This window comes from Leuciscus leuciscus (genome assembly GCF_965113295.1).
Source record: "Leuciscus leuciscus genome assembly, chromosome: 3".
NCBI lineage: Eukaryota > Metazoa > Chordata > Actinopteri > Cypriniformes > Leuciscidae > Leuciscus > Leuciscus leuciscus.
The window spans coordinates 39246979-39260369 of NC_138727.1; the positions used below are offsets into that span (position 1 = coordinate 39246979).

Below are 13391 nucleotides of genomic sequence, written 5' to 3' on the forward strand. Positions count from 1 at the left end.
CAGAATTAATGGCACCCCTGGTAAATATGAACAAAAATGGCTGTAAAAAAATAATCTAAGAGCAAAAATCTAACCTTTCATTAAAAATCTAACCTTTCATTAAAAATCTAATCTTTCATTAAAAATCTAACCTTTCATTGAATTAAAAGAATTGAAAGTTGGGGGGAAATCACATTATAAAATAAATGTTTTCTTGGCAATTATTGGCACCCCTAGAATTATTTTTTTTTACGTGTAAAATATCTCTGAAGTATATTCCCATTAATATTTACCTTTTTTTTTTAGCACACCGGGGTGACTAGGAACATGAAATTGTTTAGCTATGACTTATTGTTTCACATGAGTTTAAATATGAGGAAACACAAAGGCCAAATTTCCTCAATCATCCATCACAATGAGTAAAGTCAAATAATATAGTTCTGATGTGAAGACTGTTGAGCATCACAAAATAGAAAGTGGCTGTAAGAAAATAGCTAAAGAATGGAAAATTCCCATTTTAACCAGTTCCAATCAACTAAAGATGTTACGAATCTGCCAGTCTTAATGCATGGTGAGGAGGAAAGTTTGAGTGAGATTGCAGAGATTACTTGAGTCTTTGGGGTCAGAAAGCCTACAAAAATATGTCAACCCCTACATCACCGCATGTTGTCTGGGAGGGTTTCAAGAAAAATCCTCCTTGCTACTCAAAAAATAAACTCCAGCAAATTCAGTTGTCAGACAATGACTGGAACTTCAAAAGGGACCGGATTCCATGGTCAGATGAAACAAAAAAAGTTTTTTTTTGGCAGCAAACCCACCAGATGTGTGTGTTGCAGACAGGGATAAAAATTACCCCATACCCACGGTTAAATATACTGCTGGATCTTATATGTTGTGGGCCTATTTATTTGCTGGATGTCCTGGACATCTTGTTCAGATACATGGTATTATGGATTCTAGCAAATACCAACAGATAAACAAAAATCAAAACCTGTCTGCCTCTGCTAGAAATCTTAGAATGGGCCGTGGTTGGATCTTCCATCAGGACAACGGTCCAAAACAAACATCAAAATCAACACAGAAATGTGTAACAGCCACTGATCTATATAGAATGACTGGATAGCTCATGATGTCATAAACAGTGAAGCCACCGCACCGCCATATTGGTATTCCCTAGTGAGCTCATGCGTTCTATTGAATCAATAGGAAATTTTATGATTTGACTGAGAAAACATTGCTTAACGAGACACCGTTTTTAAATCTAAAGTCTCCCTGTACATTCCTACAACGTAAACATCCTAAGCATTTAAATTGGTATTTGTTTTAAGTTGGAAATTTTTCCTGCTTATTAAACAATAAAAATAAATGGCAATTTCATTGCAAAAGGAATAAAAAGCTGTACGAGAACACTAGTCAGCCTTCACTGAAGCTATAGTCACAGGTAGGAAAAACAGTTTGATACAATTAATTAAATAGTGAATATTCAGGTGAATATTGTTTCGTGGCCACAAATTAATAATACCTCAGCACGTTTTACTAATTTGTTCCCTTGTTTTACTGTATTGTGGCCAGGGTGGGAATTATGTAATTTTAGGGGCAAGGCCATTTGGCTTCCACCTTTTCTTTTTTTGGAGGGGCACCAAGGCCATATGACAGGGCACAAAGGCCATTGAGTACAATTCGATGGTTTTCCCATTCAGACTGATACCATAACATCCTAATTTGGAATAAGACATGGATTATGACTTTTTTTAATAAAACAATTTTTTTTTTTAATGAGAGAGAGAGAGCGCCATTACATCCAGAAGGTATACACCCTCACACAACAATAGAAACAACATAAATGCCAATAAAAGCATTCAGAAACACCACAAATGCCAATAAAAGCATTCAGAAACAACACAAATGCCAATAAAAGCATTCAAAATATTCATTCAGTCCTCTATATCATGTGAGAATTATGATTATCAAAGTTTACATTCAATATAGGCTATAAACAAATTTTGTGTAAACATGTTATAATTTGCCTATATATATACATACATACATATATATATATATATATATATATATATATATATATATATATATATATATATATATATATATATATATATATATATATATATATATATATATATATATATATATATATATATATATAACATAAATTGTAAGAATATGACTAATAGTAAAGACTAGTACTAATAAATAAACTTTAGGCCTATGCTAAAGTTATTAAATAGCAGTCCCAAACTTTATCTTGGCAAAAGGAGGTTGCAAAAAAGTATTTAATAACAGGGAGCCAATAATTACGGCCAACATGTTTTTGAGAAAAGCATGGAAATTAAATAAAAGTAAAGAAATGTTTTTTGCATTTTTTTTTAATGAAATATCAAAAGGATAAACAATGCAGATTTATTTTCCTACAAGCATTTTTCGATCATATTTACCAGGGGTGCCATTAATTCTGACCACAACTGTGAAATTTGTACTTTTTTTTCCAACAAGTAGTCACATGTTTGTGGCCTAGTCCCAAGTGGCTGGACCCAGACACAATTAGTCTGTCTGACACAAAATGTATTTTTAATTATTTAATTATTTAATTTATTATTCATTTTCATTTTATTAATTACTTTCAATTAAATTGAATTAATTACTTTTTTATTTTGTATTATTATATAAATTATTTTATTTTAAGTATTATTTTTGCTTCATGCTTTTTAAATGCAAACTTTGTAGTGGTGCAGTTTTTGTTTAATCCACACTATTTGCATATGCATACTGAATTGACAGCATATATTATTATACATTTTTCTATTTTTGAATCCCGTCTCAATGTACATCCTTTTTTCTCACTTCTGCATCTAACATTTGTCACAGCAATCAGTGCTTATTTTGTATTCTGTCACCTATGCTTAAGAATGAGCAATCAACTTGGTTTCCCAAGATTGAGATTCTAGTTTAAGTACAATTATACAGCATATGAGCATTAAAAATGTACCGTATGCAAATCTACTTTTTCATGATGCACATAAATTATATCTCAGATGCATCTTCTAGGCCTCCCCAAGCACACAAGTAAAACGTGAGATGACTATTTGCAAATTTTATACTATAACTCTTCATTTGTAAGTCGCTTTGGATAAAAGCATCATTGCTGAATGAATAAATGTACATTTATTTATTTCACCCCGAGCAAAAAGGGTGGGCTTCCAAATCTTAAGCCCCAAATATCCTTTTTTTTTTTTTTAGTGAAGCACAACATGTTTTTATATTAACATAGTGCCAAAAATTGTACGCATGTCAATTTGTATCACCATTAAATCCATTTAGAGCAGCAATTATGTTCTAAGTTATGCTTAAATTAAAGTATCATTATTACAGTATTGGCATATTGTAGCTTATTTTGCAACAAAGTGAATGCATGCGTAAATTTATACAGCATTTTTTACATTTTACATTTATATTAATGTGGGCCTTAAAACATTTTGATTTTATTTATTATGCTTAAAATCTTATTTGGATTTTTTGCTAGACTTGTTTATTTGAAATATGTGCACTTAATTATTATTTATCCTGTATTTTATTCCTCTTTAGTTTAGTTTTAGTTTTTATCAACACAAATGTTTAGGTTCCCATTGACTTGTCCTTACTATGGAATTCAGTGGTGACCAAAACTGTTTAGTTACCAACATTCTTCCAACTATCTTTTGTGTTCCTCAGAAGAAAGAAAGTCACACAGGTTTGAAATGACATGAGGGTGAGTAAAGGATGATAGAATTTTCTATTTTGGTTGGACCTTTAGTCAAATCATCCGAATGTTCTTAGTGTCAGCTCACTTATCAGTTACTTATTTGGTTTTCTTAGGGTTCTTTCACACGTCCGAACCAGAGTTCGATTGCTCCCCCCTCCCCCCTCCCCCCTCCCCTGCTGGACTGTGTTCACATTACATTATTTGAGTCCAAAACTTAGTGCATTTTCATCATCAAAGCAGCAGCCGTTTACCCCTGTTGCTTCAATGACGCAGGAGAAGGAGGCAAAATGCAAATGTATATTTTTGTGTTTGCACCTTTGGTTTTGTTTTCAAAGCGTCGGCACAAAACGGCACTTGCATATCTGCTGTGAATGCACTACAAATGTTCTAAAGAGTGCGGGAGTCCATTTCTGCTGAAGGCAAGGAGAAATGAGATATACATTTTCTCTCCCTGCAGTGTGTCAGTCACACTTGTCTGGAAAGTGAGAACACACAAAAACAGCAGTTCAGTAGCCAACCATGCCAGAGTTTCAACACATGAACCATTCCCTAGACCACCCTTTTAATGTGGACTCATATACGGTTGGGAGGTTCACATCGTCTAAATGAACCTAACTCTGACGTCAATCGGACCCGGTTGCGCACCAAAAGTGTTAGTGTGAAAGATCCCTTACAAACCTGTTCTTGGTTCAGTAAGTCGGTGAGTTGTTGACTCATGAACAATTCATGAACTTATTGTTCAGTTTTGCGAACCGGTTCAATCGAGTCATTAAAAAGATTTGTTTCGAATGAACGATTTGTTCATCAATCAGTATCTGCTCCTTCAAGGACAAGTTGGACTCAGTCCTTCTATCTCTCCTTCACTGTCGTTTCAGATTGTCACTCAGACCCTGTGCCTGCAATAAGCACCAAATGGAATAACAATAGGGGCTATTCCCCAGGCGCTCTTTCCTCTGTGCTTTCTGTCTTGTATTTAAACAAGCAGTTTTCCAGAGGCTCCCATGGCTCTTTGTGCCCTTCCAAACCCAAACCGTCTCTTTGTCTCTCTCTCTGTGATTGGAGGTTGCATTTTTTTCCCCGTTTCACCCTCCATCCCTTTCAAATGACACACGTTGATTAAAATCAGCCTGCCATTTAGAGTGAAAGTTAATGAAATGTATTATGAATGCAGAAATATAGCTTTTTCCTTCTGTGCTGACCGCTGACTCTGTGTACGGATTCTTTTAGAAATAAATATTATATAATTCATTTATCTATTAATACAAGTAAATTATAAATTATGTTATATAAAACAGTATATTTAACTTCCCATCACACTATTTTTAACTTCTCAGTGCTCAGGGTTACTTGTGTTGACTTTTCAGCAAACTTCTATCGCTTCTTATCTTGAAAGGAAAAAAGCAACAATTCATCAACCACAGTGGAACTGATTAACGAACATCTCTTTTTTGTCACTGAATCAGTGATGCAGTGGGGATCTTTGTATGGTCATTCCTTATTCTTACAACACCAAATTAATCTAAAACAGTTTTAGCTCTGTGCTTATTCATTGTCATTTCTGGCTTTTATTTGCCTGCATGTTATGAATCCAAACAATTTCTTCCTTTTTTAAAATAATAATAATAATATTAATAATAATAATAAGTGCTGTCAAATCCATTAATTGCGATTAATCACATCTAACATAAACGTTTGTAAATATAATCTAACTAATTAATTTGTAAATATAATTTTGCCAATAAACCTGATTTGGGGGGTTGAATCATTTTGATTACAACTGTATAAGCATATATTATATATTTACAAAATTTTTTGTTAGATGTGATTAATCACGATGAATCGATTTGACAGCACTAATAATGAAAACTTAAGCCAAGTGCTTATTTTTTTCTTGTGTGTTTGGAGATGCATTTATGTATCTGATTGTTTGAGGTTTTTAAACATATCCTTGAACCTCTCGGGTTTAGGTAGTTTTGATAGAAAGAAGCTGGAAATTTGTACTCTCAGATGATTGACAGCAGGGACGGACCAATCAGCACGTCACCTGCAAAAGTGAAAGTAAAAACAGAACGGAGAGAACAAAAGCAAAGAACACCCAAACCACACATCCAAACGTCACATAGTGACGTAACAAGTGTAAATTATTTAAAAACAACAGCAACATAATATTATAAATAAAAATAAGAAAAACAAAAGTGACATGACCTCTTTAAGGGGCAGAATGATAAAAAAAAAAATTGCCCATTGTGTGATATATGAGATTTCCTTGACAAGTCATGAAACCATTTTAACACATGATTTGTCATTCTTCCTCACTCTTCATCTGTCACCAAAATGTGTTTACTCAGGCTTTCTCAGTTTCAGAACTCCTTTACTCTACAGACTGTGAGAACTCAGAATAACAGTTGGTGTATGTAAACCATTGTGGTGGACAGAAGGCTCGCCAACACACAACAGAAACACATGAGACAGACTTCTGATGTGGGCAGTCGCTTTACAGTGATGACAGAAACTTTTTAATAGCGTATCAAAGGGTAAAGTGTTGGTGGCACTGCGATGGAGCAGGTGGTGTTTGTATGACTCAATCAGATGGAGCACCAGCCCTCTTAACCTTGCTGTATGTCCACACACACACACACACACACACACACACACACACACACACACACACACACACACACACACACACACACACACACACACACACACACACACACACACACACACACGCACACACACATACACACATTGAATGTAGGACAACAGTTTGCTGGATTTCGTCCAAAATTAGAGACACCCCACATAGACAGTAGTCATTAATAACCCGCACAGACTAGTCACCAGGCTAGCCAACTTTGTTGTTCGTCACACACTTTCTGTCCTTTACGCTCTTTCTCTCACCCATGTTTTCCTCTTTTCCGTCCTCTCACTCCAGAGCTCTTTAGTCACTGTGTAAAAGTAGGTTACATTCAATGCACCGCTCTCCTGTACGCTCTCTCATTATATCGTCCTTGACGAACAACCTGTCACATTCTGTGAGCGAAGTAAGTGGCAATCCCACCCACTTCTAAAACATACACGCTCATGCATACTGTATGCTACATAACTGATTGCGTCTGGCCCATCATGATCCATTTTTACAGATGAGTTTGTGTACTCCTCAGCAATCAATCTGGACTAATTATGTTTGCACTGACAAATTGATGGAACCCTTTCAGAATGGCGTTTTACATTTCACTTCAAATGTCTTTTTAGTGCATATTGCATAGTTTATGTGTCTTTTCTTTAGGTATGTTTGGTCTTACAGATTTTATGTATTAGATATTCTTATTGAATATAGACTTTATCTCCAGAGAAACTTTATGAGATATTTATTTCTATATATTTGTATTATTCTCAGTTATATAATACTGTTCAAATGTTTGGGGTTGGTGAATTGTTTAAAAAAAAAATATATATATATATATATATATTTTTTTTTTGCAATGATTATTTCATAAACAAAATCAGTAATATTGTGAAGAACTGTTTAAAGAACTTTTCTATTTATATATTATAAGATGCAATTTATTTCAGTGATGGCAATGCTGAATTTTCAGCATTATTACTCTAGCCTACAATGTCACATGAGCCTTCAGAAATCATCCTAAAATACTTATTATATATATATATATATATATATATATATATATATATATATATATATATATATATATATATATATATATATATATATATATATATATTTGTAACTTTTGTTTTTTCAGATATTAATGCCAAAGTGGAGGTCAGTTTGACCATATACAATATAAATGTCATATATAAGATTTATCTCTTGATAAAATAGCACCTGTCACAAACATGAACAGCTAAATATTGTTCCATTTGAATATATGCAGCATTACACAATTCGAATGTGTTTGTAAAGGCTGTTTCATCTTGTCTTTAACTAAATAAATCATAATTGGAATATGTAGTCAGCATATGAGTCACACAAGATCTAAGTAATCTGTACAAATTGTTTCACAATGGCTTTTCTCCAGCCTGTCAGCGTCTGAATGTCCTGCCTGTCGCTTTCCAATCAGACATTTCACACAAGTCTTTGTTTTAGTCCCTCATTCAGACAAAAGCGGGCGGACCGGAATAGACCTGGAAACTTGACACAGACAGATTTTAAACAAACCAATAAATGTCCACATACTTATCATTGAGTCATTGAGATGGCCAAGACTGCTGTTACAGCTTTTACTTAAGAGTTGATCACCATGGCAACATGCTATAATGGGAAAGCTCTCTCTCTCTCTCCAATTGTGCTGTTGTTAGTTTGCATAACTGCTACTGGATTAGCACATTCAAAAGACACAAACATCATTCCCTGCCTGTGGACATGCCAAATAACAGGAAGTGCATGCTGAGATATAAATAATGAAAGATCTGTGAAAGATCTAACTTATTATGAACCGCTTGGTGAAGTGCCTTTCTGAATATTAGTCTCAAAAGTAAAGGGCACTAGCCACTTCTGGTTCCTCTAAATGCCACCTCCACCTCATCTGCACTGGCAAAGTCCACAAAATGCAAACTGCTGCCGAAGCCGTATTCATATATAGCCGTAAAACATAATATTGCCACTATCAATATGGTAATTTCCCCAGCCCAGCCCAAGAGATCATAAAACCTGTATTTGGTAGCAACTTTTCAATAATAAAAAGGAGGGTGTTCTTGAGTCTGCATCCTGTGTTTAAAAGCCCCATTAAATCACAATGTGGTTGTAACCGAGGGCCTGGATCTCGCCTTGAAGGTCACCTTATAACAGCCTCTGGATATATGCTCCAACATAATGTCTTCAGTGGATCGCTAATGGAAACTATCGCAAACATCTCACAGGGCTTGTTATCCTTCTATCTGCTACACAAAACCTCTACCATCTGGGGGATGTATGTAGGACAGTACATCAATAGTTCATGACTGACTATAGGGTTTAAATATTTTATCCAGCATAGTATGATTGAGAAGTTTGTGTGTGAAACAGCCAGGTGTTACTATGTCACTTAAGATTATGGGCCAGATTTACTAAACAGGACAAATTAGCGTGAGAGCACAATTCCATAAAAGCGCTGATGGGAGTGGAAAGTTCTGCATGTGATCTACTGACGACGTGCAAAATAAAGAACACAGACGCAGACAAATCATTTCCATAATGACCAACACAATCTACCAAGAATAGCGCAAATTATCGTAGGGTCGCAAACACAGGCGCAACATGGTTTAATTTTTTGGGGCGTTAAATAATGCCACAAATACCAGTAAATTTACTAGTGCGAACCTTAGTAAATCACCTTGCGTGATTCAATAAATACTTTGCTCCCATACATTTTGCGTCTCAAAGGGAAACTCCTTCAAACGCATATGCAATAAGGTCAGCTGCAAAAATAACTGTGCCCACACCTTTTCAATGCTATTTTATCACTGTGTGTCTTTAGTAAATCCTGACAGTATGTTAGTAAATCTGTCCCTATATCTCTAGTTCAGTCATGAAACTCTAGATGGCGCAGGCTGGTATGTCCTTTACATGCAATCTGCAAACAATCCTATCATTAGCACAATGCTTGCTCTGCAAAAACATGCATAGCAGATCTTGTCCACAAGACCAAATACATTAACAACAACAACAACAAAAAGATAAAACATGCAATTGCAATTGCAATGCTCATACTAACAATTGTGGAAAGCAACCTACTAGTTACTTATAGTTGCTCTTAAAGGTGTTTATGGATTTTAATGTTTTCAACAGAAACTTTCATAACCTCGTCCCTGGCCGTCTTTTCTTCTGTTTCAGAATAAGATCATTCTGGATCCGCTAACATTTAGTGAGGCTCGCTTCAGGCCGTCACTGGAGGAACGTCTGGAGAGCATCATTAGTGGCGCCGCCCTCATGGCCGACTCCTCCTGCACACGCGACGATCGCCGTGAACGCATCGTAGCCGAGTGCAACGCCGTGCGCCAAGCCCTGCAAGACCTGCTGAGCGAGTACATGAACAATGTAAGTCCTGAACATCCTTTTCCACTATGTAGGTAGCTTGATTATTAGTTTTTTTTTTAGCACTTTGTTTGTTTGTTTTGCTTTAGGTGTTCTGTTTTTTTTTTTTTTTGGTTTTTTTTTGGTTTAGTGACTCACAGTAAGGCTTACTTGATGTTTAAATACTTTTTGTGGCTAATTGTGGCATGGCACTTTTCCTTAATTCACACACATCCTGCATTGATTGTGATTCATACTGTGATTGTGATTCAAGGCTGTATGGCTAGAAAACATTTTCCTCTAACAACCATGTAGTAGTAGTCATACCTTTCAGGGAATTGACACATACCATATACATACACACAATATGTCTTAGTGAGTATTTATGTAATTATCAGTGCTGACATGGAACATGAAGAGCTTTCTGCATAGACAGCCTCTGCGTCATCACATATAGTACACTATCTTAAGCGGTTTGAGGCTATTTCAGGATAAGTACATTTCTGAAGTTTTAAGTGGCTTTATTACATGGAAACTTCTAGAATGAAACTTCCAACATGTTCAATTTCATATGTCCTTGATAAATACAATTATTAATTTCTTTAAAAAAGTAATGCTACTGGTACAGTGGTGTGTATATTCAAGCAATACTGTAGTTTCCATATATACAGTATATATTGGATAGAGACTGATTGCTCATCTTGGGAAAGTTCACCAGTTAAAAGGGTCTTAATATTCTTTGATAAATCAATACTCTGACCTTTAGTCTATCACAAACCCTTCTTTTATGTGTCTCTCTGTGATTGTTGTCCTTTGCTCAAATGAAAGACTTTAAGGCATATAATCCTATAGAATTATCACGATGGTGTGTATGCATGTGCCAATGTGTCTTTCTTGTTGTGTGTATATGTCAATTACGTTGAAACAGGTGTCACAAAGGCATTGGCAAGGGTTCTGTAATATTGATCGCTATGGTATCAATGGGCCTGTCTGGCTCTGACGCTATGCAGTAATCAATGGCTTCTACCCAGCTATTATCTAATGCATGTTTCCTAGTGCTGGTGTGCTCAAGCACCATACGGGAACATAGGGATATTAAATACAACCTCTCATTCGATTAGCGATGCCCCTTTAGTCAAAACACAACGCCAGTGGAGATGAATATCACATCAGCACTCAAATTACAAGCTCCTGCTCTGGGAGGAAATGTGTTTGTGTTGCTAGGACGCTTGTTTTATATGAGTTTTAGTCTCTCAAAGGATTCATTTTGTTATGCTTTTTTGGTATGTTTGCATATGCATCTTTTTCTGGGTTTGTACTATAGACTGTAAAAAAAGATGGACGACGCCCCTTCGCTCTCTTCCATTGATGAGAACTGAAGCCGCCAGAGTCCCGAAATGGCGCTGACATATTGGAACTTGAGTCTGCGCAGTAGCGATTTCGGGACCAGACCTGCGCAGTAGTGAGCAGGAAGTAAAGCCGCGAAATCAACGCTCCGCCCTCACTCTCGCAGAATGCACTCAGGGAGAGTGGATTCTGCACACTTTTTTAAAAATTGATTGCAGTACGACAAGAGGCTTGTTAAAATAAAGTAAACACAATCTCCTCAGTCGTCCGAAGATCCCGAAAAAATGTCCGTTGGTGCTTCAGTGACTACTTCGCTCAGAGAACCTGTCAATCACAGCTGTCAATCATGACGTTACACCACCGCATCACGTAACTAACTAAAAACCAACTTATTTTTGAAACAGACACTTGAACTTACATCAGCGTGATAAAAACGACAGCAAATGAAAGAAACCACCTTTGGAAAAAAGATATTTGAAGTGTAATTTAATTGTTTAGTTGGTCTCACGTCCCGTTGAATAACACGGGGAGGCGGGGCTTATGACCTATACTAGGAGCAGTCACCGGGGGGCGATCGGGACGTTTTGGCTTCACTTTTCAGGGCTTGTGCGGCACGCTTGGTTTCTACATGTGAATATTTTCATTTGCACAAATATGTTTTCCTCGTGCACTTGTTATATATTTATATATATATATATATATATACTTTTATATAACTTATATTAATATATTTTACACCCGAATAGTCTCTGGATATTCTTTAGCTGCGTTTACAGACTGATGCTGTTATAAAAAAACATTTTTGTCTCAACAGACCACTGCCCTTACGAAAAAGAAGTATACTTCAAGTTCAATTTTTTTTTTTTTTTTACCTCCACCCCCCCCTCTTCGGAGGACAACTTTATTTGATTTTGATTTTTTGTAAAGGCGATATATTTTTTTAAGTACATACACAATATTTTAAGTACAGACACAGACTGGTAACGGGCTTGTGCTGCCTGCAGATTACTGGGCTGGGACACAAGTTCATTTTATGAAGTATACTTAAGTAATTTTCAAGTATATTTTAAGTATACTTTATGTTGTAAGTATACTAATATCAATGTGTACTTGTAGTAAACTTGTAAGTGTACTATTTCAATACTGCTTGGGACTAAATTGGCCCACTTTTATATAAAAGTATACATTTAATTGTACCATAAGTGTAAGAGTAGTAAACGAGTAGTAAACTAAGTACCGGTACACAACTAGGTTTCTCATTTGTAATGCATCTGTACTACAAGTGAACTTATAATTATACTAGTAGTTTACTATTTTAATACAAGTAGTATTAGTTCTTCATTTTTTAGTTCATGAAAGTACACACTGAAGTGTACTCTCAGTAAACTACTAGTTTAGTAGTTTATACTGAAAGTATACTTGTAAGTTTTCTTTAAGTGAACATAACATTATACTTAGTTTACTATTTATATATTATTTTTGCACTTGCAGTATACTACTATGTTCAAATGTAGATATTTTTTTATACTTGAAAAATACCTTTAACTGTACTTTAATTTCAAACATTTGATTAGCTTCATGCATCCTTTTTTAATCAACACTTGAATGTCGGTAAGTTTCATAAAGAAAGGCAAAATTTAAAAAAAAAAAAGTTGAGAAAATCACATTTTTGTCAAAGACTACGCCTTGATCAGATTCAGAACGATGATCAAAACAGATGGAGTAGATCTAGTCCAACACCCCCAAAGCTTCACAGTCGTTTTCTCTTCATGGGTTACGCTTCATTTCATTTGGTAATATTACGCCGTTTTCATTTACATGCTGTTTAATGTTTGATGATCACGTTATTTTACATTTGAGTGAGCAATCTTTGAGTGAGCAATTACTTGTTTCAGCTTCTTCTTCTCCTGTGTTTTGATCCGGAGATTCTGTACTAAAAGATGTGTCATATATCGCCCCCTACTGTATAACAGTGAAAACATGGATAGATGGAAAATTCAGTCAATGATGGGGAAAAGTAGAATTAGAGTACATTCCTATACCAGTGGACTAGCATACACAAAAAATCTGATACAATGTAGACTGAAAGTAAACTTTCTTATTTTTAGTTTAAATGAAGTATACTAATTAGGGGTGACCCCAAATAGTCGAAGATTCGATGCTTCGATAGGAGGAGCCTGATTCGACTACCGATCTCACGGTCGAATCTTCGCAGAGGTGTTATGAAACGAGGATCATGCCACTTTGGCTATATGAGGGCGCTCAATGTCTGATTTCACATAGAACTACCGG

The 13391-nt window shown here is 35.6% G+C and overlaps 1 protein-coding gene across 1 annotated transcript in view; it reads left to right on the plus strand.

The window, feature by feature from the left end:
• The window catches only part of ctnna2 (catenin (cadherin-associated protein), alpha 2), a 535329-nt gene that overhangs the window by 145469 nt on the left and 376469 nt on the right, over nt 1-13391 (plus strand). Inside the window, exon 7 of the mRNA XM_082164839.1 lies at nt 9573-9776. Within this exon, the coding sequence (XP_082020965.1) occupies nt 9573-9776 (204 nt within the window). The remainder of the gene's footprint in view (nt 1-9572; nt 9777-13391) is intronic.